The following is a 27187-nucleotide window of genomic DNA, read 5'->3' on the forward strand; positions in this document are numbered from 1 at the left end:
AGTGTTTCCAATGATCCCTCTCCTTCTTTACGACAATTTCAATTCTTTTTCTCCTGGTCCAACCCAGGAGCTCCCATGGCATTGTCAGGTCTTTGTTTTTTTTTTTTAAGATTTTCTTATTTATTTGAAAGGCAGAGTTGCAGAGACATCTTCCATGTGCTGATTCACTCTCCAAATGGCTGCAATGGCCAGGGCTGGGCCAGGCCAAAGTCAGGAGCCAGGAGCTTCTTCTGAGTCTCCCACATGGGTGGCAGGGGCCCAAGCACTTGGGTCACCTCCCACTGCTTTCGCAAGCACATTAGCAGGGATCTGGATCAGAAAGGAAGCATCTGGGACTCGAACCGGCACCTGTATAGGACGCTGAACTGCAGACGGCTGCTTAACCCATTGCGCCACAGCGCCGGCCCCTTGTCGGGGTCTTTTCAGTCTCTTTTCCTCTTCTGCATCCACCTTTCGGGGCGTAGACGGCTGCGGACTATTTTTTGTCCCCGAGGTGTCGGTGGGTTGAGTTATGTGATGTTGCGCGGGATGAGACTGCAGAGGGCGCTGTGTCCTTCGCGGCTTTAACTCTCCTTTGCCGACTTGCAGGTGAAGTACTTTGTGTTGAAGAACCCGTCGTCCCTGCCAGTCTCCTTGCAGCTCCTGCCTCTCTCCTTGTACCCAAAGCCTGAAGCCGCAGCGCGCCTGCTCCACAAGTGGTATGCAGAACTTCTGGAAGGGCAGCTGGGGAGTGCTGACGAGCCCTGGGGCTGTTGAAAGTCCCGCTCCCTGCACCTAGGGTCTGTAATTATGGGTATGGCGCGGCCTCGTGTCGCTGGCCACCCAGCCCCTTGGGGCGCATGGTTTGGTGGAAGTTCCTGGCTGTGTGTGTGTGTGTGTGTGTGTGTGGCATCTCCAGTGTGGCTGCAATCAAGTCTCTGCCCAGCAGAACTTTCTCTTCTTTAGTTAGAAACCCGTGATCATCATCATCTTTTGCATATGCTCCTGAAGTGTAGAGTGCACATCACGATGATCTTGGGCAATGCAGAAAGCGAGTTTCATGTTTTATTGGGTGTCTGTTCTGATCCAGTGTAAAATACGGTCGTGTGAGAACAGTGTCAGTTCTTGTCTCTTCTGTCTGAGCTTCACTTAGGAGGCTTCCTCCTCCTGCTACGGTTGGTGGGATATGCCATCTCCTCAGGCTGAGCCCGGCTGGCATTTGGACCCAGTGATTCTTTGCATGATGGAGGTGGAGCTGTCCCGTGTCCTGAGGGGATTGTTGAGTACATTCCTGGCTTCTGCCCCCCAGATAGCAGCAGGATCACTGCCCCCCCCCCCCCCCATGGCAGCCCAGAGCGTCTCCAGATCCTGCCAAGGTTGCCCGCAGCCAACCCGATCCCATAGCTGTGAGCCACCTGCAGGACACAATAATCGCTTCACCTGCGCGTGGGGAGTGTTTGTCACCGACTCCTCTTTACACTCTGTGCTGCCCATCACTTGTTCCATAGTAGGCACTGAACACCTCCAGTGTTGAGTGTGCATGTGGGTGTGCGATGTGTGCACGCACAAGCAAATGTGCTTACCTCGGAGCAGATGTGAGTGCGTGCGCACAGAGTGTTAATTAATTCTTGCTTTACTGGCAGATTGCAACGCTGTTTTAGACATCTGTTTCTCTCTATATAGGTTTGGCACTGACGTGCAGCTGATTAATTTCACAACCAGTGAATTCCAGCTCACTGAAGATTGCCCTTACCGGGTAGGATGTTATCTTTTTTTTTCTTTTTTTCTTTTTTTACTGATTTACTTATTTGAAAGGCAGAGAGACAGAGAGAGGGAGATCTTCCATCCGCTGGCTCACTCCCCAAATGGCTACAGTGGCCAGGGCTGGGCCAGGCTGAAGCCCAGAGCCAGGAGCTTCTTCCAGGTCTCCCGCATGGGTGGCAGGAACTCAAGGACATGGGCTATCTTCTGCTCCCCTCCCGGGCGTATTAGCAGGGAGTTGTATCAGAAGTGGAGCACCTGGGATTTGAACTGGTGCTCACGTGGGATGCTGGCGCTGTAGGTGGTGGCTTAACCTGCTGTGCCGCAGCACCGGCCCCAGGATGTTGTCTAGAAACAGAGAGAAGAATGTGGACAAACCCGCTGCACACACATGGCGCACCGCTGCTGGCTGGTTTCAGCATCCTTGCGTGCTCTGTGTGCATCCTGAGGCTTCTTCTCTGGGCATGGAGGACCCTTAGCAGATTTTTCCAATCAGGAAAATCCAAAGGTTCAGTGAAATTTAGAAAAAGCTCAATATTTATATCTCCTCAAGAACCCAGTGCCTAGCCGTTAAGAACCACTTAATTAATAAATGGTGATTTTTTAAAACTTTATTTAAAAAAATATTTGAAAGAGTGACAGAGAGAGGTCTTCCATCCACTGGTTCACTCCCCAGATGACCACAATGGCTGGAGCTGTGCTGATCCAAAGCCAGGAGCCAGGAGCTTCCTCCAGGTTTCCCACGTGGGTGCAGGGGCCCAAGGACTTGGGCCATCTTCTACTGCTTTCCCAGCACACAGCAGAGAGCTGGATTGGAAGTGGAGCAGCCGGGACTCAAACTGGTGCCCAAAGGGGATGCAGGCACTGCAGATGGCGGCTTACCCCGCTGTGCCACAGTGCTGGCCTCACCTGATTGATGTGTTATATTGAAAGCTTTCCTGTGCAGAAGGCTTCTCATCCCAGCAGGAAGCACATCCCCTTTTCAGCATCCGTGCAGGGTCGTGCTGCAGCCTCTGCCTGTATTTCCCAGCTGTGGTTTAGAAACTGTCCACAATAGTGAACTGCCAACTTAGAAACAAGCTCGGAGCCAGTGCTGTGGCATAGTGGGCCACACCTCCACCCATGGCACCAGCATCCCATATAGGTGCTGGTTCTAGTCCCAGCTGCTCCTCTTCCAACCCAGCTCTCTGCTGTGGCCTGGGATAGCAGTGGTGGATGACTCAAGTGCTTGGGCCCCTGAACCTGCATAGGAGATCTAGAAGAAGCTCCTGGCTTCAGATCAGCCCAGCTCTAGCTTTTGTGGCCATTTGGGGAGTGAACGGGCAGATGGAAGACCCCTCTCTCTGTCTCTCCCTCTCTCTATCTGTAACTCTGCGTCTCAGAGAGATAAATAAAATCTTTAAGAGAAAAGCAAGCTCAGAGGAACTGATGCGGGTGGTCAGGTGTGGACGGTGAAAGGGCTGCAGTCGGGTTTCCACTCTGAGATGCGCTTGATGCCCAGGGAGGCCGGGGCAACTAACGGCACTGCGCATGCTCTGCAGGGCGGGCACCCCGAGGAGTCCAGCTCTGGCGTCCTCCACTTGCACCTGCAGCCTTTGGAAGTGAGACGGGTCGGTGTCGTGTTCACGCCAGCCGACTATGGAAAAGTCGCCTCCCTCATCCTGATCCGGTACGTGTGCCCCGTCTGGGTCTCCGTTTCTCCTCTGTCTGTCTCTCTCTCTGATGGCTGGCAGCATGTCTTTCTCTGAAACACGTGCGTAATCTCCTGAGCCAGGAGCTGCTGTGGACTTCTCCTGCAGCTCTGCAGTGGTGAGGTGGTGCTGGCAGGAGCAAGCCCCACCCCCACCCCACCCCCGGTGCACAGATGCCCACGGGGCCTCAGTCTCCTCCCTCCTGGTTAGGGAGCGTGTGCCGATATCATTGTGTGTCTCACCCATGCTGGAGTACACGCATGCACTCACGGGTCTGCTTCCCCGTCTGTAGCAGAGAAAGGTGACTGAAGCAGCTTGTGCGTTGAAAGCTCATCTCTCCGTGACTTGCTTCTAGAATTCTCTGTAGGTTCAAAAGAACGGACGAAGTGTGTCCTTGGACCCCAGGGGGCTCCTTTTTCTCCTTTTATTTATTTATTTTTAAATATTTATTTAGTATTTACTTGAAAGTCAGAGTTAAACAGAAAGAAAAGGAGAGGCAGAGAGAGAGAGAGAGAATCTTGCAACCGCTGGTTCACTCCCCAAATGACCACAACAGCCGGAGTTGTGCTGGTCCGAAGCCAGGAGTCAGGAGCTTCCTCCAGGTCTCCCATGCGGGTGCAGGGACCTAAAGGCTTGGGCCATCTGATCTGCTGCTTTCCCAGGCCATAGCAGAGAGCTGGATTGGAAGTGGAGCAGCTGGGACTCGAACCATCGCCCATATGGGATGCCGGCGCTGCAGGCCAAGGTTTACCTGCTGTGCCACAGTGCCGGCCCCTCATTTTTAATAAATGACATTTTTAGTCGTTTTTACAGACCCACTGGCAGTCGTCGGCTCATGTGGAACTTTGTTCAGTGTGTGAGAATCTGGTTTTCTGGATATGAATTCTACCAGAAAGAAAATGTGCTAAAATAAAGTTCTTTAAAGAGTATTTTGACTAAGACTCCCAGATGTCTTTCTGATTTATGTGTTTCATTTTTTTTTTTTTTAAGGATGTACTTACTTACTTGAAAGTCAGAGTCTCAGAGAAGGGGGGTGGGGGGGGGAAGAGAGAGAGAGAGAGAGAGAGAGAGAGAGAGGAAGGAAGGAAGGGAGGGAGGGCGAGCGAGCTCTTCTAAGTCAGCCGTTCCCCAAATGGCCGCACTTGGGCCATGTTCCACTGCTTTCCCAGGCCATCAACAGGGAGCTGGATCGGAAGTGAAGGAGCTGGGACTTGAAGCAGTGCCCATGTGGGATGCCAGTGTCACAGGCTACAGCTTCCCTGCCACGTGACGACGCCAGCCTTGTACTTTCATTTTGAGTCTATCATTCATTCATCAAAGGACTAAGGTCATAAAAAGTGCATAGATAAACTTACCTCATTCCAGGTGAAACACCCCCAGACTTGAAAAGAAATTCTAATTTTTTTATAGCAATGTGTTTGCCTTTAATGGTTTCTGTATTGACAGACACTATATTTCTCAAAATAAGGTCAATTATGTAGTCACTCGTTAATCACTTAAAGGCTTGTAAATGACGTATTTATAAAGGTTTTTGCAGTTCTTTATATAGAGCTATTTCAGTAGATTTTGTGCAAGTAAAATGCACTCTGCTTCCGTAGTATTTTTGATGACCAGCTGTCATGTCAGTGTGGTGTGTGTCATTTAAACATTTCCATGTGGCTTTTTTGGCCTAGAAATCACTTCAGTTCATGAAAGGGCAAACAGTAGACTGAATCACTGTTTGATTAATCAGAATCTGCCTAGGTGTGTGTATTTGCAAGGTGATAATTTAAAATCACTTGTTTAAAAGAAAGAATAGTTATATATTTAGAATCATCCTTAAGGCAGAATTCCTTTTTTATTTATTTATGACTTATTTATTTATTTGAAAGGCAAAGTTACAGAGAGACATGGGGGGGGGGGCATCTTCCTTTCCACTGGTTCACTCCCCAGATGGCCTCTGTGGCCAGGGCTGGGCTGCACCAAAGCCAAGAACTTCTTGGTCTCCCATGTGGGTGCAGGGGCCCAAGGCCATCCTCCGCTGCTTTCCCAGGCACATTAGCAGGGAGCTGGATGGGAAGTGGAGCAGCCGGGACTCCAGCCGGTTCCTGTGTGAGATGCTGGTGTGCGAGTTGGTGGCTTCACCTACTGTGCCACAACGCCAGTTCCTAGGCGACATTTTTCACTCACAGTTGCTATGCAAACTCCTTCATTCAGCTCAGTGTCCCGTCTGTGTCCCACAGTTTGTGTCTTTAGCTTTTTCCTCTTGGATGTCTGACCACCACGCCTGTGACGTTGGAGCCATCTGTGGCTTCACGGTCGTGGCCCTTGGCTGGGCATGATCACCCCAGGCACATGTTCTTTGCCGTGGTCAGGCTGCACCTGTTGCTGACGGATGCTCCCTGGCTCTGGGAGGTGGCATGGCTGTGTCCGTGGACTGTGTCTTCTACATACTTTTTGCTAACTGGGAATATCCCAGCTCCAGGGATGTGGACTGGTGATACAGGCTGCGTTTGTGTCTCCTCTCACTGCAGGAACAACTTGACTGTTCTGGACGTGATTGGCGTGGAGGGATTTGGAGCAAGAGAGCTACTGAGAGTGGGCGGGAGGCTTCCTGGCGCGGGAGGCTCCCTCCGATTTAAGGTGCCCGAGTCCACGCTGATGGACTGTCGCCGACGTGAGTTTACCTGCGAGGCACTGCGAGAGGCGCGGAGGGGTGTTAAAGCCAAGAGCACAAGGATTCTCTTAAGCAGAGTTTTCCAAAAATTTGCAGTAAATTCACTTGACAGATGCAAAGAAGACTGATGTCCCTTTCTTTTCTTTATTTTTTTTTTAAAGTTTTATTTTATTTATTTGAAAGACAGAATTACAGAGAGAGGTAGAGACAGAGAGAGAGAGAGCTTCCATCCACTGGTTCACTCCCCAGATGGCCACGACGGCCGGAGCTGTGCTGATCCGAAGCCAGGAGCCAGGAGCTTCTTCCAGGTCTCCCATGTGGGTGCAGGGACCCAAGGACTTGGACCATCTTCCACTGCTTTCCCAGGCCATAGCAGAGAGCTGGATCGGAAGTGGAGCAGCTGGGACTAGAACCTGCATCCATATGGGATGCCGGTGCTTCAGGCCAGGGCATTAACCTGCTGTGCCACAGCGCCAGCCCCTGGTGCCCCTTTCTTTAAACAACTTTCAGTATTTAACTAAGTAATAAGAAGGGGAAAAATCAAGTACAGTTGCCAGATTAGTGTAGTGTCAAATATTTAACGTAAATACCTGAGGCTGTGGTTGCCTAAGCACAGAAAATCACAGCAGGATGATCAGTGGAGAAAAGGACTAAACGTGTCCTGAGAGTAACAGTTCCTTGTGACAATGGGAAGATCCCGTGTCTTCAATGCAGTGGCCACTCAGCCTTCCGGGAGAGCTGGAGTGACTGGTGATGTCAGTTCCTAAATTTCTTCAACAAATTTACATTTAAATAGTTACACACGTGTTGTCTGATGGCTCCCAGATTTGACAGTGCAGATTTAGAAATTCTGAAATAGCATGCTAGGAATTTCTCAGTTTGCACAGATTTAAATTAAATGCTTTTACATCATTTATATGTGTTTCATGAACTTCCTCTGTAACTAAAATAAAAATTCAAACACTAGATGTAAAGTGTTTTTTGGTAAGTTCTCTCTTGTTTTCCTATTACTTTTTTATGTTGTGTGAAAACACTGAGAGTGTTTTAATGTTTTCTTGAGAAAGCTGTTGGATAAAGGCATTGGATAATTAACGCCCAATTTGAATCCTTTTCTTAGAAAATCAGGCTAAACAAACACCAAGTTCAGAAAGATTGTTCAGTTTTGCACTTGATACCATCCATCTTCCCATTCAAAGTTCACTTTTTTCTTTTTAAGATTTATGTATTTGAAAGAGATACACAGAGAGAGAAGGAGAGGCAGAGGCAGAGGCAGAGAGAGAGAGAGAGAGAGGTCTTCCATTTGCTGATTCACTCCCCAACTGGCTGCAACGGCAGGAACTGTGCTGATCTGAAGCCAGGAGCCAGGAGCTTCGTCCAGGTCTCCAATGCGGGGTGCATTTTCCGCTGCCTCCCCAGGCACAGCAGAGAGCTGGATCAGAAGTGGAGCAGCCAGGACTCCAACCAGCGCCCACATGGGATGCCGGCACCACAGGCGGCGGCTTCACCCGCTACACCATAGCGCTGGCCCCCAAAGTTCACTTTCATAGCCTTAAAGGATGCAATAAAAGATAATTCATCCTTACGTGCACTGGATTGTGGGTTGTAAATGTATAGGCATATTTAAACATTGTCGTAAGATGTGCTCTGATTTCTTTGTGAGGATTTAGTTACTGCCTGACGTAGAGGGTGTGGTGGATTCACCCAGCAGCGCATGCATGTGTTTAACTGACTCCTGGTTCAGAGCGAGAGAAGCTCAGTGTCCCAGGGCACATGGGGAGCAAACCTGTAACGTTAGCTTTTAATAAGTGAAGGACCAACCTAGGCAGAGAGCACTGTATCTTCAGAAAAGTCTTGAGGACTGAAGTATTTCTTGTACTCTGGCACATAACAGAAATCTACAGCTGTCGTAGAAATCACGTAGGAATCCTTTTCAGCTTATGTTGAATGTTTTATTTCACAGTGGTTTGGTTGATTGAATAAATACTGACTCAGTTATTTTAAATAAATGTTATCTCACTCTTTGTCCTTCCTAGAATTGAAAGACAGCAAGCAAATTTTATCTATCACAAAGAACTTCAAAGTTGAGAACATCGGGCCCCTTCCTGTAACGGTGTCAGCGCTGAGAATAAGTGGGTATAATTGCCAGGGTTACGGGTTCGAAGTTCTGGATTGTCATCCGTTCTCTCTGGACCCAAACACATCCCGCGACATCAGCATTGTGTAAGCGTTCGATTCCGTTAGCTCGGTTTCACAAGGCGCACGCGGTGGGGCGAGGCGGCTTTTCCTGTCGGTACAAGCCTACGTTGTGTTTCCCTGTCGTCACTGTCGCTTGGCTTTGTGGCTGCAGCTTAAGTGGGCACACGTTCCTAAAGCTGAATCGCTTGTTAGGTTCACTCCAGACTTCACCTCCTCCTGGGTCATCCGGGAGCTGACCCTCGTGACGGCGGCCGACCTGGAGTTCCGCTTCACTCTCAACGTGACGCTGCCTCACCACCTGCTGCCCCTGTGCGCACACGTGGTCCCGGGGCCCAGCTGGGAGGAGTCCTTCTGGAAGCTGACCGTGTTCTTCGTCAGGTAAAGCAGCAGCTTCCCCGCTGTTCACAGCAAGAGGACGGCTGCCCCGAGAGCCCCAGCGCGGGAGAACGGCCGCCCCCAGAGCCCCAGCGCGGGAGAGCGGCCGCCCCCAGAGCCCCGGCACAGGAGAGCGGCTGGATGCTTGCTGACCGTGTGAGGTTCTGTGAGGTTCAAGGGCCCCGGGGAGTGTAACTGACAGCTGTGCTGCACGGGTGTTCAGGGGCAGGTGCATTACTCTTAGCTCAATGCCATGACAGTTTGAGGCTGATCCTTTCAAAGTGATTTTTATCCTGGCACGGTCTTTAAAAATTTAATTGTAGCATCAGCTTTATAAATGTGCACCTTTTTCAGAACCTGGGTTGGTTGTTTGTTTACGTCTCCTGGAATGTCAGCGCCGGGTCTTTAGCTGCCCCCCCCCCCCCCAGCCATTCTGTAGTCACACCTACCTTTTCTATGCCAGTTGTGCCTTTGCCGTGATGAGTGCGCTTGCTTCTCTCCCTCAGTTTGTCTCTGCTGGGTGTGATTTTAATAGCCGTGCAGCAAGCACAGTACATTCTCATGGAGTTCATGAAGACGAGGCAGCGGCAAAGCGCCAGCTCCTGCTCCCAGCAGAGCAGCGGGCCCATGGACGTGATCGGCTCCCCGGCTCACAAGTGAGAATCCTGGGGGCGGGCGGTGGTGTCCGTTCTCGCCTTTGACGATTTGCGCCTTCCTTTCGGGTGTGATGTTCAGGTAACATTAACTCTGATTGTACGGTGGCTTTCACACGATCTCCGTGCCACAGTGGGGACGGCTGCACCATGGCCTTACTGAGAGCGCCTTCCTGGAAGGCACAGTTCATGGGTGTCCTTGTGGGCAGGAAGTTCCCGGAGCTCCGCAGAGGGGGAGGGCGTGCTCCTAACGCCCACAGGCGTTGGGGCAGAACGGGACAGGCGGATTTGGCTTGCCCCCTTGTTAAACATGCCGTCTTCTTCTCTTCAGAAGCAGTTGCAAGAACTTCCTGGACGCCTACGGCCCCTCGGATAAGGGCCGGGGCAAGAGCTGCCTGGCGGTGAGCGCTCCCCGGAGCCGGGTGCAGAATGCCGCCAGGAGGAGCCCGGCTAGCTACGGCCACTCCCAGAAGAAGCACAAGTGCTCGGTCTATTACAGTAAACACAAGACTGGCACGGCTGGGGCAGCAGGTGGCGCCAGCCCGAGCCCCGAGGACAGGCAGACAGTGGCCCTGGGCGGTGCTCCGTGTGCCGGGAGAGAGGACACATGCGCCGACGGCCCGGCCGAGCACGGGGCCGGCCTCAAGGACGCGAGTGGCGGGAGTGTCCCCCCGCTGAAGCACTTATCCCTTCCCCACGCCACCCTGGGAAAGGCAGAGGGTCCCCTGCGAGAGCCGGCGCTCGCCAGCGACACTTCTGCAGACTGTACCGTGAAGGAGGCAGTGCAGTCCTGTTTGTTTCCTAAGGAAACGGCCCTTAGCGCTCTGGGCAGCGCTGAGCTCAAGGAGCTGAAGACCCCCAAGAAACTACCTGAAAGTCACTTGCCAAGAAACGCACCTCAGTACCTGCCAGAGCTGCCCGAAAGTTCCAGAAAGCATGCTGGTAATCTCCTCCTCCTCCTTGCCGATCCTGCTCGCCGGCCTCTGCCTGGTCCGTGGTGCTGCTGTCTGCTGTGGCCTGCGCCCCTTGGTCCCCACCGAGGAGGCGGAGGGTTTCTCTTAGCCCCTGCAGAGTTTTCGCAAGGGCACGGAGGTTGAAATGCAACTAGTACCATGGAAGGATCAGGACAGGGCCCCGGGGTTTGAAAATGTGGCTGAGAAGTTTGTGTCCAGTTACTGTTGGGAGGACCAGGGTGTCTTTTTCTCGTTATTTATTTATCTCATCTTTTCAGCCTATTTTTTTTTTTAATTTTTAAAGATTATTTATTTGAAAGGGAGGGAGGGAGGGAGGGAGGGAGGGGGAGAGAGAGAGAGAGAGAGAGAGAGAGAGAGAGAGAGAGAGAGAGAGATATCTGCTATCCACTGGTGCATTCCCTAAATGGCTGCAACAGCCCAGGCTGGGCCAGGCCAAAGTCAGGAGCCCAGAACTCCATCTGGGTCTCCCGCGTGGCTGCAGGGGCCCAAGCACTTGGGCCATCTGCTGCTGCTTTCCCAGGTGCTTTGGCTGGGAGCTGGATTGGAAGTGGCTCTGCTGGGACTGGAAGTAGCACCCATGTGGGAGGCCAGCGTCACAGATGGCAGCTTAAACCCACTGTACCACAACACCTGTTCCCCCTTCATTTTTTAATTTTATTTATTTATTTTGCTTTTTAAATTTCCGTCCTGACTGTTAGAATATGTGCATTCCTGGACTTGTCAAAGTCAGATTCTTGGCTCTTTGCACAATCTGGGAGACTCAGTTGCCTTTGCTCTTATTTGCAACTTCTCAGCGTTCACAGCGTCCTGGTTTCGGCCCCTTGAAACGGTAGAGAAGCTTCCGGAATCTTGTGCACGTGGAGCAGAGCCCAGGCTGCACCTGGAATATTGCGTCGAAGGGCAATGCTGACATGAAGGGAAGCGGGGCTGTGAGTGGAGCGAGGTTTGGGCGGCAGCATGGACATTCTTTCTGCCTATGCGTGCCGCTTCCCCGGGCAGCAGCGTGCCCGCCTGAGTTGTAGTCATGTCTGCGGGCTGGCGCTGTGCCCTGGTGCCCTCCGTCAACCCCTGGGTGTAGCGGTTAACTAGATCTTTGAATGAGCCCAGACACCTTGTCTGCAGATGCGTTATGGTGTCCCACATGCTCTCTGGGGCCCAGACCAAAGCCCTGTGGGGGGAAAACCCTGTAGAGTTCATTCCTGTTAGGCTTTTTTTTTTTTTTTTTTTGGACAGGCAGAGTGGACAGTGAGAGAGAGAGACAGAGAGAAAGGTCTTCCTTTGCCGTTGGTTCACCCTCCAATGGCCACCGCGGCCAGCGCGCTGTGGCCGGTGCACTGTGCTGATCCGAAGCAAGGAGCCAGGTGCTTCTGGTCTCCCATGGGGTGCAGGGCCCAAGCACTTGGGCCATCCTCCACTGCACTCCCGGGCCACAGCAGAGAGCTGGCCTGGAAGAGGGGCAACCGGGACAGAATCCGGCGCCCCGACCGGGACTAGAACTCGGTGTTCCGACGCCGCAAGGCGGAGGATTAGCCTAGTGAGCCGCGGCGCCGGCCTCCTGTTAGGCTTTTACCTTGTTTCTGTGAGCCCTTTGGCCCTGAGCACACCTTTGAATAGGCTGATGCTGCACAGGCTTGTGATGATGAGGGTGAGGGATTCAGTCCTCTCCCAGCCCCCGGCAGAGCCGCCTCCATGGCCCTCTGTGTCCCACAGATACCTGGACAAATGTGCCTGCAAAACTGAGGTGCCCTTGTGCCCTGCCCTGGGGCTTTGGAGTGGTCGAGCTCTGGGAACGCAGCGCCAGCGTGTGTCAGAGGAGCTGAGTTGGTCCAGTCCCTAGTGTTTAGCACCAGCAGCTGAACCAAGGTCACCACGGCTCGCAGTGCCCCAGCAAGTGCATGCATTTAACCCGGGGTCCATCTGTGCAAGGTTTGCCTGTGTCATTGCTGGTGGTAGACCTGCCAGCGGCGGCCCTGCCGTGCAGAGAATGAACGTTGTTTGTGATCTTTTAAATGGAAGCCACCCTCTCACCAGCCTGGCGAGTGGTGGCGGCGACCACCCGCCAGCTCAGGTCAGAGCAGAGGAAAGAGCAAGGCTTTGCCCCCTGTTCTGACAACACGTGCAGAGGTGCTGGTTCGCAGAGCAGAATTCTTCTGCTGTGTACCTGTGCGTTTGCATCTGCAGACTCAGGCACGCATGAGTCTGGAACTTCGGAAGAATCACATCTGTACCGAACATGTACGGATTGTTGTTTCCTAACCGATACAGTACAGCTATATGGTGTCTGCGCTGGATTAGGCATCGTAAGTCATAGAGGTGATCTGCAGTGTACAGGGGGGTGCATAGGTTATATGCAAGTACCACGCTCACTTATCACAGATTTCAGTGTTCATGGGGCTCCTAGAATCCACGCCCCATGGATGCCGAGCAACCACCGTGTGTGTGTGTGTGTGTGTGTGTATTTTAAGATTTATTTATTTATTTGAAAGAGTTCCGCAGAGAGAGAGAGAGAAGGGTCTTCTATCTGCTGGTTCACTCCCCAATTGGCTGCAATGGCCAGAGCTGCACTGATCTGAAACCAGGAGCTTCTTCCAGGTCTCTCACACATGTGCAGGGGCCCAAGGACGCGGGCCATCCTCCACTGCTATCCCAGGCCATCCCAGAGAGCTGGAATGGAAGTGGAGCAGCCAAGACTCAAACTGGTGCCCACGTGGGATGCCAGCACTGTAGGCTGTGGCTTTACCCACTACGCCAAAACGCCGGCCTCTGTATATTGTTTTATGTTCACAAGAAACTATTAAAGATGTTTAGAAGTGATCCCATTCCCTGCTGTCAGTTCGCAGTTAAAAAATATTTAAGGATTGAGAGCGTTATCAGTGCCAACTGAGAATTGCAGAGGAAGAGAATGGTCATTTGCAGCAGGACGCAGAGCTGCTTGGCGAGGGTTTGTGGGGCTGTGAAGGCAGGCGCCGCCGTCCCTGGTGGGTGAGGAGCAGGCCCTTCATCACGGGAACTGCCGTGGGCAAAGGTGCTCCAGGACGGGAATGCCATTCGCAGACCACAGCCTCTGTATGGTCCGTCCGGCTTGCAGCATTCGCTCTTGTTTTGCTTCTAGAATCTGAAGAGAGCACCTTCGGTCTCGTGAGCCAGGCTGAGCTGAGCTCCCTGCTGGTTGAGGATCCCGGGGTGGAGGGTGGAGGGGACCACTGTGCCCACTCTGTTGGCGCCGGTTGATGTCTTGGTCACATTGTAGCCATTTTTCCCAAAATACCCGGATGCAGCCTAGAAGTGTTTCTAGTGATGGTTGTGGGTGAGACAGGGAGAAGGCGGGACAGCCCTGTCTGTGGCAGTGCCTCTGAGGATTTCTGTTACCCATCGGAACCCCTGGCCGCTCTGGACCAGTGGTGCCTTCGCCTGTTCTCTGGCCCGACCCCGACCCTGACGAGTGTAGCTGATCCTGGGGGAGGAAGATGTCCCAGCGTGTGTGTCCACGGCTCTGATGATGCCCTCGATGTTGAGAAATGTGACATTTCTCAAAATCGGAAAAATGTGTCTGTGCCTTTCTTCCTCCTTTCTCCCTGCCTCCTTCCTGCAGACCTGTGTGAAATCAGAAACCGAAATTCCTGCCGAAGGTGAAGTCTGTTGGCAGAGTCTTCGGGGCCCTGTTTTCCCACACTTGGGTGTTGGCACCCGCCCGTCAAACAGCGCAGCAGATAGCTTTTGCAGACATGTGGCATGTCCCAGCATTTCACGGTCGTCTGAAAAGAGGGGGGCTTTATACATAACGTAAATGGTCTTTTGAAATGTCTCTTTCCCCGTGTTTAGAACCCTGACTTTTAATTGTATCATCAGCATAGTACAGATTCAGAATCCTGGCCACAGAGGCCACGGGTGGCCTTGGCACAGCACAGGGAGAAGCAGGCCTGTGCTTTCCTCTTCCGATCTAGAAGATAACAGACTCCTCAATGCATTGCTTCCCCAAGCCTTGGGCTAGCATTATCTGAACGTTGTCACTGAATAGATACCTCCCAGTAGTTCCAAATATCAGGTATCTGCAGAAATTAAATTAAAAAAAAAAAAGAAAAAAAAACAAGGTTCCATTGATGAACTTGAGTGCAGACCACACTGCACTATTAGATTGGAGACCGTGAAACTGGTTCATTCACTGGTTCTTCCACTTACCTGGGGGTTTTATTCTCACCCCCCTCTTTTTTTATTTTTATTTTTTAATTTGACAGAGTTAGAGACAGAGAGAAAGGTCTTCCTTCCGTTGGATCACTCCCCAGATGGCTGCTACGGCCAGCATTGCCACGATCGGAAGCCAGGAGCCAGGTGCTTCCTCCTGGTCTCCCATGCGGGTGCAGGACCCAAGCACTCGGGCCATCCTCCACTGCCCTGTTGGGCCGCAGCAGAAAGCTGGACTGGAAGAGGAGCAACCGAGACTAGAATCTGGCACCCATATGGAATGCCGGCGCCGCAGGTGGAGGACTAACCAAGTGAGCCACTGTGCCAGCCCCTTTTTAATTTTTTTAATCTCACCCTCTTTTTGAGGTATGATTGTCCTATAAAAGCTGGCCGTGTTTAAGGTGCACATCTTGGTGAACATGGGAGACGCGTGCCCAGGTGAAACCGTCACCCCGTGAAGTCGCCCTCCCCCTTTTGTTAGGATTCTGTCTTCCTGTTTGTTTTTTGTTGTTAGCACTCTTACCCTGTGAGGTTGTGGGAAAGTTGCACCATTAATAGGATGGCATGGATTCGTTCCATCTTCTGTGTTTTTTAAATTAAATATAAAAAAGGAATTTGAACTGGATCCTTGGCTCCGTAGAAGGCATGCTGATTTTCTAAGAGTCTTTGTGTTGCTGTTATTTTGGGGTGGTTTAGCATGGGCTGTTCAGTTTGGATCCTTTGCCGGAGGGGAAGGACCCGCCCAGAGACGGCTCCTGTGTCCTTTTGTGGGGATGCTTTGCCTCTTTGTCACTGCTGACAGGCTAGGCAGACAAGGTGGTGCGTGCTGGGTTTGGTTTATAAGTAAGGGGACAGAGGCTCAGGCAGCTGAAGAGCTGGCTTTGGTCTTGAAACACCTTCCTTATTGAATCATGACCAGAACCCGAGTCCCTGCCTCCCCACCCAACTTAAAAAAATTTGTGATAAAATATGCAGAACAGAACATTCACCATCCTCACTCTTTGTAATGATCAAGCTTGGTGTTGGTAGCACCATCTATTTCCAGAACTTTTCTACCTATCCCAAGTAGTCGCTCTGTAGCCAGTAAGTAACAAATACCTGTTTCTCCTCCTCTGAGACCCCGGTAACCACCATTTTCTCTCTCTCTCTCTCTCTCTGCTTTTAAGGACGGGGTTCTGCGTGTGCAGGTGGAATTGTGAAATAGTTGTCTTTTTGGGTCTGGCTTATCTCACTTAAATAATGTCTTCAGGGTTCCTCTGTGTGTTGTAACATGTATCAGGATTTAAATTCTTTTTGTTTTTAAATTAGGTGAACCATTTCAACTGTAGGGTCCAGTGGTGTTAAATTCATTTGCATTGTTATGCAGCGAATGCAGCTGCATGGTGTCCTGCTGCATGTATAACCCACATTGTGTTTTTCCTTGTTGCCATCAACAGACTCAGAACTCTTTCTCTAGCTCTTGGCTACTATGAATCGTGATGCTGTGAGTGTCGGTGCCCCTCTCCCCCTTGGGCTCCACCTGTTGGAAAGATTTTGTTGAACTCTTAGTCCATTTTCACCCATAAACCAAATACATTTCTGGAACATCGTAGATGGCAAAAGTGATCCTTAATTCCAAGCCTAAGTACATCACGTGGTGCAAGAAGGGTGCTGAGCCCAGGGAATAGGAATGGGGATGTGATTAGCTAGAAATTGAATCGTTTCTATTTGTTCAAGGGAGCAGCCAACAAGCGCCTGTCAAGAACGAAGTACACAGCTGGGACGTGTTGGAAAAGGCCGAGCCGAGGTCACCTTCCGGCAAGAGGACTCACAGAGCACCGAGAGATGACGCGGGTCCTGAGAAGCAGGATGCGCCTTCCCCGGAGGTCTGTGCCCCTCTCTGTCTGGCCCATTGCCAAGAGCAGAGCCCGGCATAGGGCTTCGCGTGCAAGTCGTCCGCGTGATCAGTGTGCGTGTCCGTCTCAGGCTTCTCAGTGCATGTGGATTCATGATGCTGGTGGGTTTGGTGTGTGTGTGCACACTCGGAGTCTTATTTGTTTTATAATTAATCAGGAGTTGCTAAGATAAGTTTTCATGGGACCTCATAGCTTTTACTCTCAGGAGATGACATTCTGAAGCACCTGCGTTACCTCTAGGTCACAAGGGCTGAGTAGAAGCGGATGGCGCCCCCTCTGTCCGGTTGTCACAGAGTTCCTGTGTTTTAGGGCCCGCCCCTGCCACGCCGATTGTTTTATTTTTGTCTTTATCCCCTTTGCTGTCTTCATCTTCTCCGTAAAATGTCAAAAAAGTATTCACGACATAATAGAGGGAAAATGTCGATGGTAGAGGAGAAATGTGGAGATCCGGAGGGCATGCGGTTGTACCCCGGGGGGAGCTGAAACGCGGTCACGGACGTCAGCCCAGCACGGTCAGAGCGAGGGACCCCGAGCCATGCAGAGGTGTGCCGAGGCAGGGAGCGGCAGGCGCGACTTGCAGGTGGCTTTAGGTTTCTCCAGAGAAGTACTGACACCGAGAGAGAGTAGTGCAGTATCATTGAGAGACAGCAACCGTGGCTCCTGCCACCTTCACGCTCAAGCACAAAGCTATCGGCAGGCGTCCTGCAGCAAGGTGCATCTCGTAACCCTTTCTCGAGAGCAGGACCAAGGTGATGAATTTAGCCAGCCAAGGCAGCAGTAAACAAGGACTCCGGGCTGCAGAAGCTGTGATGAAGGTTTGTGGCTGAGGTTTCAGTGCCTCTAGTCCAGCCTAAGACCAGCAGCGGGCAGTTGTAACCACAATTAGATCGGGACAGTTTTAAGTGGACATAGCAATCTGTGAAAAATGGGAGGTGAGATTGAGAGGGAAGTGAAAATAAATAATTTCAGTTGTTTCCTAGAAGAAAACCAGTATCCTATGACAATGAAACATGTAGTTTTTTTTTTTTTAAGATTGATTTATTTATTTGAAAGTCAGAGTTACACAGAGAAAGGAGAGGCAGAGAGAGAGAGAGAGAGAGAGAGAGAGAGAGAGAGTCAGAGAGAGAGGTCCTCCATCCGATGGTTCACTCCCCGTTTGGGTGCAACGGCCGGAGCTGTTGGAACCAGCCGTTTTGGAACCAGCCGTTTTGGAACCAGGAGCTTCTTCTGGGTCTTCCATGTGGGTGCAGGGGCCCAAGGACTTGGGTGATCTTCTACTGCTTTCCCAGGCCATAGCAGAGAGCTGGATCGGAAGTGGAGCAGCCGGGTCTCGAACCGTTGCCCATATGGGATGCTGGTGCTTCAGGCCAGGGTGTCAGCCCTCTGTGCCACAGCACCGGCCCTGAAACATGTAGTTTAAAAGGATGATAACTTGAAAAAAAAAAAAAATGGTTGCCACCCTTTTCTTGCCCTGAGGGAGATCCTTAGGAATGAATGTAGCGTGTTTGAAAGTTGTCAGTCCCTTTGGTTCTACTTTTAAATATTTGTACAATATTTAAATATTTTTAAAATATTCATACAAAATGGAGCCTTCAATTTTAAAAATAAAAAATCATATATTTTATAAATCTCCTCGGCCATATTGCCATTCTTACATGTGCGTAGGTGGAGAGAGAAATGTTTAAAACTGGTCTGCCTGGCAGGCATCGTGGCGCAGTGACTTAAGCCAGGAAGCAGATGAGGCTCAAGGACTCGGGTTGTGGCCATCCACGTGGGAGACCCAGATGGAGTTCCTGGCTGTTGGCTTTGGCCTGGCCTGGTCCCAGCAGTCGTAGGCATTTGAGGAGTGAATCAGTGGATGGAAGATCTCTTTCTCTCTGTCTTTCTGTACCTTGCTATCACTCTGCCTTTCAAATAAATGAGTCTTCAAAATAACCTGTAACAGTGGGAGACCTGTTATTTCTACTTGAGGCTTTTGGGTGATTTCTTCTTTTACCGCATTTTGCTTGAACATGAGAGCAAACGTGACTTTTCCACGTAAGTAAAATGGAAGTGATTGAGAATATGTCATAGACACTGCACGCCAGGAACTGGCAGTCTTCTGAGAAAGACAGGATATTTCTGTGTAACCAGGCACTGAGATTTATAGAGACTGGAAGTCCGCATTGGCCATGGCTGCCACGGAAAGCACCTGGGGAGGTGGAGAGGTGGGCGGGTAGGTTATGGACGCGCAGGTGGGCAGTGGGCACCACAGAGCCCCCCAGCGGTGGATGGGGAGACCTCAGGGCAGAACTGGGAGCAGGCGGGGGATTGGACGGCAGGAAGAAGTTGCCTATGTGGAATCATGGCAGGGGGAGGGTCAGAGCTACCTCATGGCGAGACTTTGAATGCCGATTACAAGTTTAAGTTTTAGTCCCTCGGCCTCCATGGGAAACATAAACGGCAATGTGTGTGAGCACGAGCTGTGGGAAGAGGGTGCCCGCTAAGGAATTTCAGAATCTATGTGTTTAAAAGCCCCCTTGTTGGCCGGCGCCACGGCTCACTAGGCTAATCCTCCGCCTTGTGGTGCCGGCACACCGGGTTCTAGTCCCGGTCGGGGCACCGGATTCTTTCCCGGTTGCCCCTCTTCCAGGCCAGCTCTCTGCTGTGGCCCGGTAAGGCAGTGGAGGATGGCCCAAGTGCTTGGGCCCTGCACCCCATGGGAGACCAGGAGAAGCACCTGGCTCCTGCCATCAGATCAGCGCGGTGTGCCGGCCGCAGCGCGCCGGCCGCGGCGGCCATTGGAGGGTGAACCAACGGCAAAGGAAGACCTTTCTCTCTGTCTCTCTCTCTCACTGTCCACTCTGCCTGTCAAAAAAAAAAAAAGAATAAAGTATAAAAGCCCCCTTGTCCAGGTGAGGTTGCTACAGACCGTGGAGAGCCGTCCGTCGGGGTGTGAGGGTGCTGGTGCTGGTGCTGGTGCTGGGTGATGCAGTCTTCCTGCAAGGTCGTCGTTGGGTATTTTTCAGTTCAGCTGCACGAAGACTTGGCAGAACGCCCGTGAGTTAGAACCAGCGGGGTGCTGTAGCACGTGCTCAGGTGAATGGGTGCGTAACGCACTTCTGGAAGATCCTCCAGATCCCCACACACACCTCCGAGGGCTCCCTGCCACCTTGGGGTCTGAGCTGGGCTGGCGAGGAAGAGATGGGTGCCCGCTCCCTTCTGACAAGGAGGCTCTGCTGAGAGGGGGGTTGCAGTCGAGACTGTGTTTGGAGCAGGGGTGAACAGTGGGAAGAACAGATGGGAGACGTCGTAGAAGAAAAGCCGTCAGGCCTTCGAAGTGCCTAACTGGGTAAAGGCAGGCGGCATCTTTTTCCTGAGCCATTTACAAATGGATAACTCTAAGGTGCAAAGCCTGGGGCCGACCCAAAGACGGGGCGCTCCGATGTCTGCGATGACTCATTTTTGTGTCTCCCAGAGCAGGGTTGTGTGACAGTCAACAGTGCAGACTTCACACCATACCCCCCCACCCCAGGTTTGAATCCAGCTCGTGGGTTACTGGCTCCATGGTGTGAGGCGAGTTTCGTAACCTGTGTCCCTCTTCTGTAAAATGAAACTCTTTAAAAGTGCACCTGCCTCCTAGGGCTGTGTCCTGGAAAATGCTTCAAATGTAGTACTCTTGAGTTCTGATGACAGGTAGTAAGCACCTAGGAAGTGACAGTTAGTTGGAGGTTGGTCGTTACGTAGAGAGGCGTGGCTGGGCGTGGAGGTGGAGCCGGGGTCTCCACGACAGGTCGTGCCTGGTGCTCATGTGTGGGTCCTGGCCCTGTGGAGCTCAGACCCCAGGGTGGCAGGGAGCCCTCGGAGGTGTGTGTGGGGACCTGGGCACTGCTGCACTTGCACACGGGTCAGGGGTGCTGGTAGACAGAAGTACGAGACGCTAGGCCATGGGTGAAGGAGGCACGTGCTCTCGGGGGAAAAGTGGAGTCCCTGAATCCGAGGTGGGAGGGAGCTCATGGGGTCAGGAGTTGAGCCTGATGTCCTGCGGTGAAATGGAAGCCAACGACGAGGTGCACTGACCCTGTGGCCGCCACCTTTGTGTGCTGGGAATGTCCTAGCAGCTTACTCCCCAGTGCCCCAGGTCTGAGAGAGCCCTGGGGACAGGAGGAGGGCTCGCTGCTGGCATCCTGCGTGGGCGCCATGCCCCTCCCTCCAGCTCTGCCCCGGGCCTCCGAGTCTCCCCTGGCTCCCACCCTGTCCGTCTTCGGCCCTGTACCCAGCTGCCTCGTAGCGGCTTTCTTAACTTGCCCTTTCCTTCTCTGTGTGTCTTTGCCGTTTGATCCTTGTAGGCGTGGGCCTTGCCTCGCTCCCGGTCCCTGGAGCTCAGCCCTTACTGCACACGGCCCCTGAGCTTATAGAGGGTACTTCTGAAAGGTCACAGAAAAATGGCTTTCAGAGGCAGGGTTTTCCTTATTTTCGTGCAAAAATGTAAATCCAGGCTTTTTTTTTCCCCCATAATACTCCCTTTTCCATGAATTGCTTGAAGACCCCTTGGATGGATGGATTTTGTTTTTTTCTTCACCAAAATAAATAGCTTTTAATTGTGTTTCCCAGGAACTCGCTGTGGTCCCCTTTGTCCTGGTCCTTGAGTGTCTGCGTGTGGGACAGACACGGTGGCAGCTGCCTCACTCCAGGTGCAGCCCTCGGGAGCTGGTGGGAAGACCCAGGCTGACACCTGCGTCTTCCCCACCCAGGGCAACCAAACTGGGTTTCTGGGGCAGATTTGCAGGCTATCGTAGGCCACCACGTGTGTGTTGCCACTGTGACTCACTGTGTTTCATAGAACCGTGTTTTTTGTTTGTTTGTTTTTTGTTTTTGTTTTTTGTTTTTTGTTTTTTTTTTTTGACAGGCAGAGTTAGAGAGAGAGAGACAAAGGCCCTCCTTTTTCTGTTGGTTCACCCCCCAAATGATTGCTGCTGCCAGCGTGCTGCGCTGATCCGAAGCCAGGAGAAAGGCGCCTCCTCCAGGTCTCCCATGCGGGTGCAGGGCCCAAGGATCCTCCACTGCACTCCAGGCCACAGCAGAGAGCTGGACTGGAAGAGGAGCAACCGGGACAGAATCCGGTGCCCTAACCGGGACTAGAACCTGGGGTGCCGGCGCTGCAGGCGGAGGATTACCTAGTGAGCTGTGGCGCTGGCCCGGTTTTTTTTTGTTTGTTTGTTTGTTTGTTTTTTAAAGCATATATTCCTTTTGGTGTTGGTCTCTTTAGTCTCTCTCTGTCTTTTTAAAATTTATTTATTTATTTGACGGGCAGTTACAGAGAGGCAGAGAGAGACGGAGAGAGAGGTCTTCCATTTGCTGGTTCACTCTCTGATTGGCTGCAAGGGCTAGAGCTGGGCCGATCTGAAGCCAGGAACCAGGAGCTTCTTCCAGGTCTCCCATACAGGTGCAGGGGCCCAAGGACCTGGGCCATCTTCCACTGCTTTCCCAGGCCATAGCAGAGAGCTGTATCGGAAGTGGAGCAGCTGGGACTTGAACCAGCGACCACATGGGATGCTGGCACTACAGGTTGTGGCTTTATCTGCTACGCCACAGTGCTGGCCCTGAACCATGCTTTAAAACCCCATGAGCGTCCTTGCCATTTCATTGTTTGCTCAGAGAAAATTGACGAACACATTGCTGAGGGCGGTGTTCAGTGTTTGCATTTCCCGCACGTTCTTGGAGACCAACTTCGCAGCCTAGGAAACCATAAATCTGTGTCTTGCACGTGGAGAGAACACTCCTCTCCGTTGATCAGGAAGGAAGGTGAAGCCTGGCTTTGGAAGCTGCAAACAAAATTTTAAACCCTGCTGTGGCTGTTTTCTTTGAAACAGAATTTTCGCTACTTTAGGAAAGTGATTCACAGTTATTGTAGAAGCGTAAAAAAGAACCATCTGAAATGAACCACTTTTAATGTTTTGTGTATTCTGTTTCTTTTCTGTGCACATATGTAAGAATCCTACCTTAAAAGTTAAGATACTCACTGTTGTGTATATAATAACTTGTGTATGCATAGTTTTGTGATAATGTTATCACATTGATCTTGTCACATTATTAAACGGGGAACTCAGTTTTCTGGGGTTAGGTAGCATTCCATCCCTTAACTGTGTCTAATCACACTTCCCCTGCATGTGGGCACGCAGGCTGTTGCCAGCTTTTTACATCCACGAGTAACTGTGCTCGCCCTTCTGCCCGCTGCCCTGTCCCTGCCCCGGTGCACTCCAGGTCCTTATCTGTAGGTGTAGAGAAATAGACTCACAGGCGGTCGGCTGCTCCTGGTGACTCCCCCGAAGCTGGGACCCGCTGTCCCTCACTGGTGGGATATGTGGGAGTCTGGTTTCACCCCCCACTCGGCAGCCTCAGTGGGTTGCAGAGCCTTGGTCGGTGGATAGGCAAACAGATGATGGTTCTGGTTTTCATTTCAGTGTGCGTCTCAGTGGGAATGGCTTGAACAATGGCTTGAAATGATGGTTTTCCCTTGGTTTCATTTCTGTATGAAGTTCTGGGGAACACAAAAGTGAAAGCATCACCCATCCCCTGTCCTCCCGCTGCGAATGGACAGTTCTGTCAATTGAGATGTCCTCCGTGTGCAGCCTAGGGCTGCACCTGCTGCTAGGAGGGGGCCCTGGTACCTGTGCCCTTCCCCGCCACCTTCCGACGTGGGTTGGCACAGCCGTGCAGTGCAGGCAAAACATAAGCTTCTTCACGACCTAAGGAGTCTCTTTGATTGGACCCTTTGTGTGTGTGTGTGTGTGTGTGTGTGTGTGTATGTGTATCTGAAAGAGAGAGAATTTGTATTTTTTGCCCTTTGGTTTTCTATCAAATGTTAGCAGTTTTCCTTTGTTTTCTGCAAGAAACTCTGTATGGAGAGGTATGAATGCCTTGTGCATGAGGTACTAGGATGTGACATTTCTCATAGCTTTGCCATTCTTAGTTGTACCAGCTTCTGTTTAGGTAGACTGTATGTTCAGAATGCTCTGCCGTCGGTGTGTGGTTCCTCTGTTGTTGTTGTTGTTGTTGTTGTTGTTGTTGTTGTCCTTGGCTTTTGTTCAAGCCATCAGTTCCATCATCTCCTCCAGCGGGAGAGTCGGGAAACTTAACCGGTTCAGGTGGCTCAGAAACAGTGTGCTAATGACTAACCCCCGACGGAAGCTGCCTACTCGGCCCCAGACACCTGAACGCTTACAGCGAAGCTTTGAAGAAGCTGCAGCCCCTGTGCCCGAGGAGGTCCTCCCCAAGCAAGTTGGCCTCAGCCCGAGCTCCGCTATGCAGCTCCACGCGACTGTTTCTTCCTGCTCCCGCCTTCCTCCGTCCCCTTCCCTGGGAAGCAGAGCCCGACTGTCCCGTGCGACTTCCTCTCATTTCTTGCCAGGCTCAGGGGCTTTGCTTCTGCACTTTGCTTTCCCTCCTCGGTTCATCCGCCACCTCCACTGCCGGCCTGGCACCGGCCGGCTTCCTCACCCTCCGCCCCCCAAGGACAAGGTCATGTGTTGGATTTCACTCCCTGGCCCCACTGTGGACCCGGCTTCTGGGCTGGATCACCCCCACCCCTGAGTCCCAACACCCACCTCCCCTTCCAGACCCGCACAGGGCATTCTGCACTGCGTCCGACCTGTTCTTCCTCACAGCATCCTAACAGGGTGAGGACTCGGGGCTTCAGAACGTTCAAGGAAATGAGTGTTATGATGAAACTATGTGTGGAGTTCAAAATCCTTTGCATGGTAATAAATTCACCTCTTTTTTTTTTTTTTAAGATTTTATTTATTTGAAAGGTAGAGTTACAGACAGAGAGAGGGAGAGACAGAGAAAGGTCTTCCCTCCGTTGGTTCACTCCCCAGATGGCCTCCGTGGCCGGAGCTGTGCCGATCTGAAGCCAGGAGCCAGGAGCTTCTTCCTGGTCTCCCATGGGGTATAGGGCCCAAGAAGTTGGGCCATCCACCACTGCCATCCTGGGCCACAGCAGAGAGCTGGACTGGAAGAGGAGCATCTGGGACTAGAACCGGCGCCCATATGGGATGCTGGCACTGCGGGCAGCAGCTTTATCTGCTACATCACAGCACCGGCCCCATATACTTACTTATTTTCTTTTTTTAAAGATTTATTTATTTATTTGAAAGTCAGAATTACACACAGAGAGAGGAGAGGCAGAAAGAGAGAAGTCTTCCATCCAGTGGTTCACTCTCCAATTGGCCGCAACGGCTGGAGCTGTGCCAATAGGAAGCCAGGATCCAGGAGCTTCTTCCAGGTCTCTCACGTGGGTGCAGGGGCCCAAGCACTTGGGCCATCTTCTACTGCTATCCCAGGCCGCAACAGAGAGCCGGATCGGAAGAGGAGCAGCCGGGACTAGAACCAGTGCCCATATGGGATGCTGGCGCTTCAGGCCAGGGCGTCAACCCGCTGTGCCACAGCGCTGGCCCCATAAACTCACCTTCTAATTCCGTGTTCCATGAACTTCTTAAGGGATCCTGTGACTTCCCCCTTTTATTTTCTTCCTTTGCTTTTATTTACGTTTCAGAGATTTCAAAATTTTTTTAAATTTAATTTTATTGAAAGGTGGAGGAGGAGAGACATTCAATGGGGGTGGGGGAAGGGATCGTACATGCGCTGGTTCCCTCCCCCAAAATGCTTGCAATAGCCAGGCCCAGGCCAGGCTGGGGCCAGGAGCTCAGAACTCAATGTGGGTCTCCTGGCGGAGGGCAGCGATGCATTAGTGGGAAGCCGGATCAGAAAACAGAGCCAGGACCCGGACCCGGACCCAGGCGCTCCAGGATGGGCTGCAGGTGTCCCAAGTGGTGTCTCAGTCACTGAGCTTGTGCTTTTATTAAACCTGAGGGAATCTTTCTCCACCCTGCCATCAGTTAGCAGCCGGCTCGCTCTCTGACCCCGCCTGGAGTCTGATCCTCTGTGCCTGACCTGGAGAGACAGGAAGGCTCCGAGACTTGCTGGGTTGATGAGCAGTTGTTGGCCCTGGGGTGCAGGGGGAGGGACCAGGGAAAATGCCCTCTTCGAGGTGCACAGAGGAATACTAGGTGAATACGTACGGCAGTGTGTCTGAGGTTCAACGCTGGGTCGCGTGTCTGTGTGGCTTTCTTGTATCTGGTCAGTGTGGACCAAGAGCAGTTAGCTGAAGGCTCTCCCTGTGGGGTAGGGTTCTGCTTGTTTCACTGGTCAGGTTTTCCAAATACCTTCAGAATCAGCCAAAGGTGACTGTGCACTTACTGGAGAGGAACGGGGTTAAAATAGCAGAAAGAAGAAAGTGAAAATCCCCCGATCCCACTGCACACACAGTTAAATTTCACCTTACCTCCGCTGTCTCTTGCCCATGGCACGCACGGGCCCTCTGCTGGGAGCCCAGACACAGGACATGGCAAAGGAGGGATCTAGAACCTTGCCATTGTCCGCTTCCAAGCCCTGTGTGAGAATCAGGTGGATGCCAGGACTTGGTGGTCCCTGTCCCGATCTCTGCGCCAGCCTTTGGAACAAGAAGGCAGAATGAGCCAGTCACTGCTCCTCTTGCGGCCTGGCTCCTTGGGGGTCCCTGGAAGACCCTGCGCTGATAATGTTTTTGGAGCCCTCATGTGAGCACCTGCCACCGCCTGCCTGCTCCCAGGCCTCTGCTGACAGACAGCAAAGCAATAAGTAGCAGAAGCTGGGAGGGACTTGAGCCACTTAGATACGAAAGGGCAGGAGTACCCCTCCCTTGAGGCCTGCTAATAGCCAGGCCTGGCATCTAGGATAGTAGCAGCCTAAATTACAGTATATTTAGGTGTATAATGTATCTAGAGCACACATGTATCTGTACACATGCACAGGTACTCCAGAAACTTGGTAGAAAATGTAATGCAAAGATGGGGATTTTTGGTGCCCCAAAAGGCTGAAACCCATGCATGTGAGTGATTGTTCAAGTTCATGGAAAGTATGTATTTTGGAGGAAAAAAAAAGCCAAACTCTGTATGGATTTCCCAATTTTTTGGGCACCAAAGCCACCTTGCCCTTAATCCATTTCCCACGAGTTCTCTGATGGACTTTGCACGTCTCAGGCTTCCCTAGGGCTTTCAGAACCATGCTTTGAAGACGGGACGCATCTTCCTGCCCTCTCTCCCCAAAAGGCGTACACGTGCAGGGGCTTTCTGCAGAGTTGGGCTGGTGTCCTGCTGTTCATCTGTTATGAAGTGGACACCTGAGGACACAGCTTACACAGGCTGATACCTGACTGCCGTGCGGTAGTTCAAGTTCACGGCAAGCTGACCATCAATGTGCTAGCAGACGCTTTCCTTTCTCCGCCTTCGGAATTTTATAAGCAACAATCTTTTTTTTCTCTTATCTTTCTGTGGAGCACGAGGGAAGTAGAGACGGGAGGGAAATGGAAGAAACAAAGTCGGTTTCCAGAAGCACGCGTCGTGGATTTCACCAGGACTGGGTGCTGGGCGTCCCGGTGGAATGGGTCCTCCGCTGGCTTCCTCCCTTTAACCACCTAACATGTTGCTTCCCCTCCTCAGCAAGAAGATGCTCACCGGAAGAAGAAACTCCAGGAGAAGAAAGAGGGAAACCCACAGAATCTGAATTGGAATAAAAGCCGAACGTGCAGAAAAAATAAGAAGAGGAGCGTCGCTCCGGTGTCACGGTGCGTAACTTCCCGGTGCCGTCAGAGTTCACTTCCTTCTCGCTTGATGGTTCTGCTTGGTCATCATCTCCTCACCTCATTTCTGTTGCGCTTCATTCCTGAGAGTGTCGCTGCATCTAAGGTTTCTAAACAATTTATTTTATCTGTTGGAAAAGCAGAGAGACAGAGAGCTCCTGTCCGCCG

At 51.8% G+C, this 27187-nt stretch overlaps 1 protein-coding gene across 9 annotated transcripts in view; it reads left to right on the top strand.

The window, feature by feature from the left end:
• TMEM131L (transmembrane 131 like) overlaps window positions 1-27187 on the top strand; it is a 199845-nt gene that overhangs the window by 157348 nt on the left and 15310 nt on the right. For 8 of the 9 annotated variants that reach the window (XM_051819931.2, XM_051819934.2, XM_051819933.2 and 5 more), the window contains 10 exons: window positions 589-698; window positions 1663-1735; window positions 3282-3409; window positions 5945-6087; window positions 8121-8307; window positions 8476-8661; window positions 9165-9314; window positions 9643-10253; window positions 16184-16332; window positions 26880-27004. In XM_051819931.2, the coding sequence (XP_051675891.2) occupies window positions 589-698; window positions 1663-1735; window positions 3282-3409; window positions 5945-6087; window positions 8121-8307; window positions 8476-8661; window positions 9165-9314; window positions 9643-10253; window positions 16184-16332; window positions 26880-27004 (1862 nt within the window). The remainder of the gene's footprint in view (window positions 1-588; window positions 699-1662; window positions 1736-3281; window positions 3410-5944; window positions 6088-8120; window positions 8308-8475; window positions 8662-9164; window positions 9315-9642; window positions 10254-16183; window positions 16333-26879; window positions 27005-27187) is intronic. The other variant, XM_051819932.2, reaches the window with a different exon arrangement.

This window comes from Oryctolagus cuniculus, chromosome 8, assembly GCF_964237555.1.
Source record: "Oryctolagus cuniculus chromosome 8, mOryCun1.1, whole genome shotgun sequence".
NCBI classification, from domain to species: domain Eukaryota; kingdom Metazoa; phylum Chordata; class Mammalia; order Lagomorpha; family Leporidae; genus Oryctolagus; species Oryctolagus cuniculus.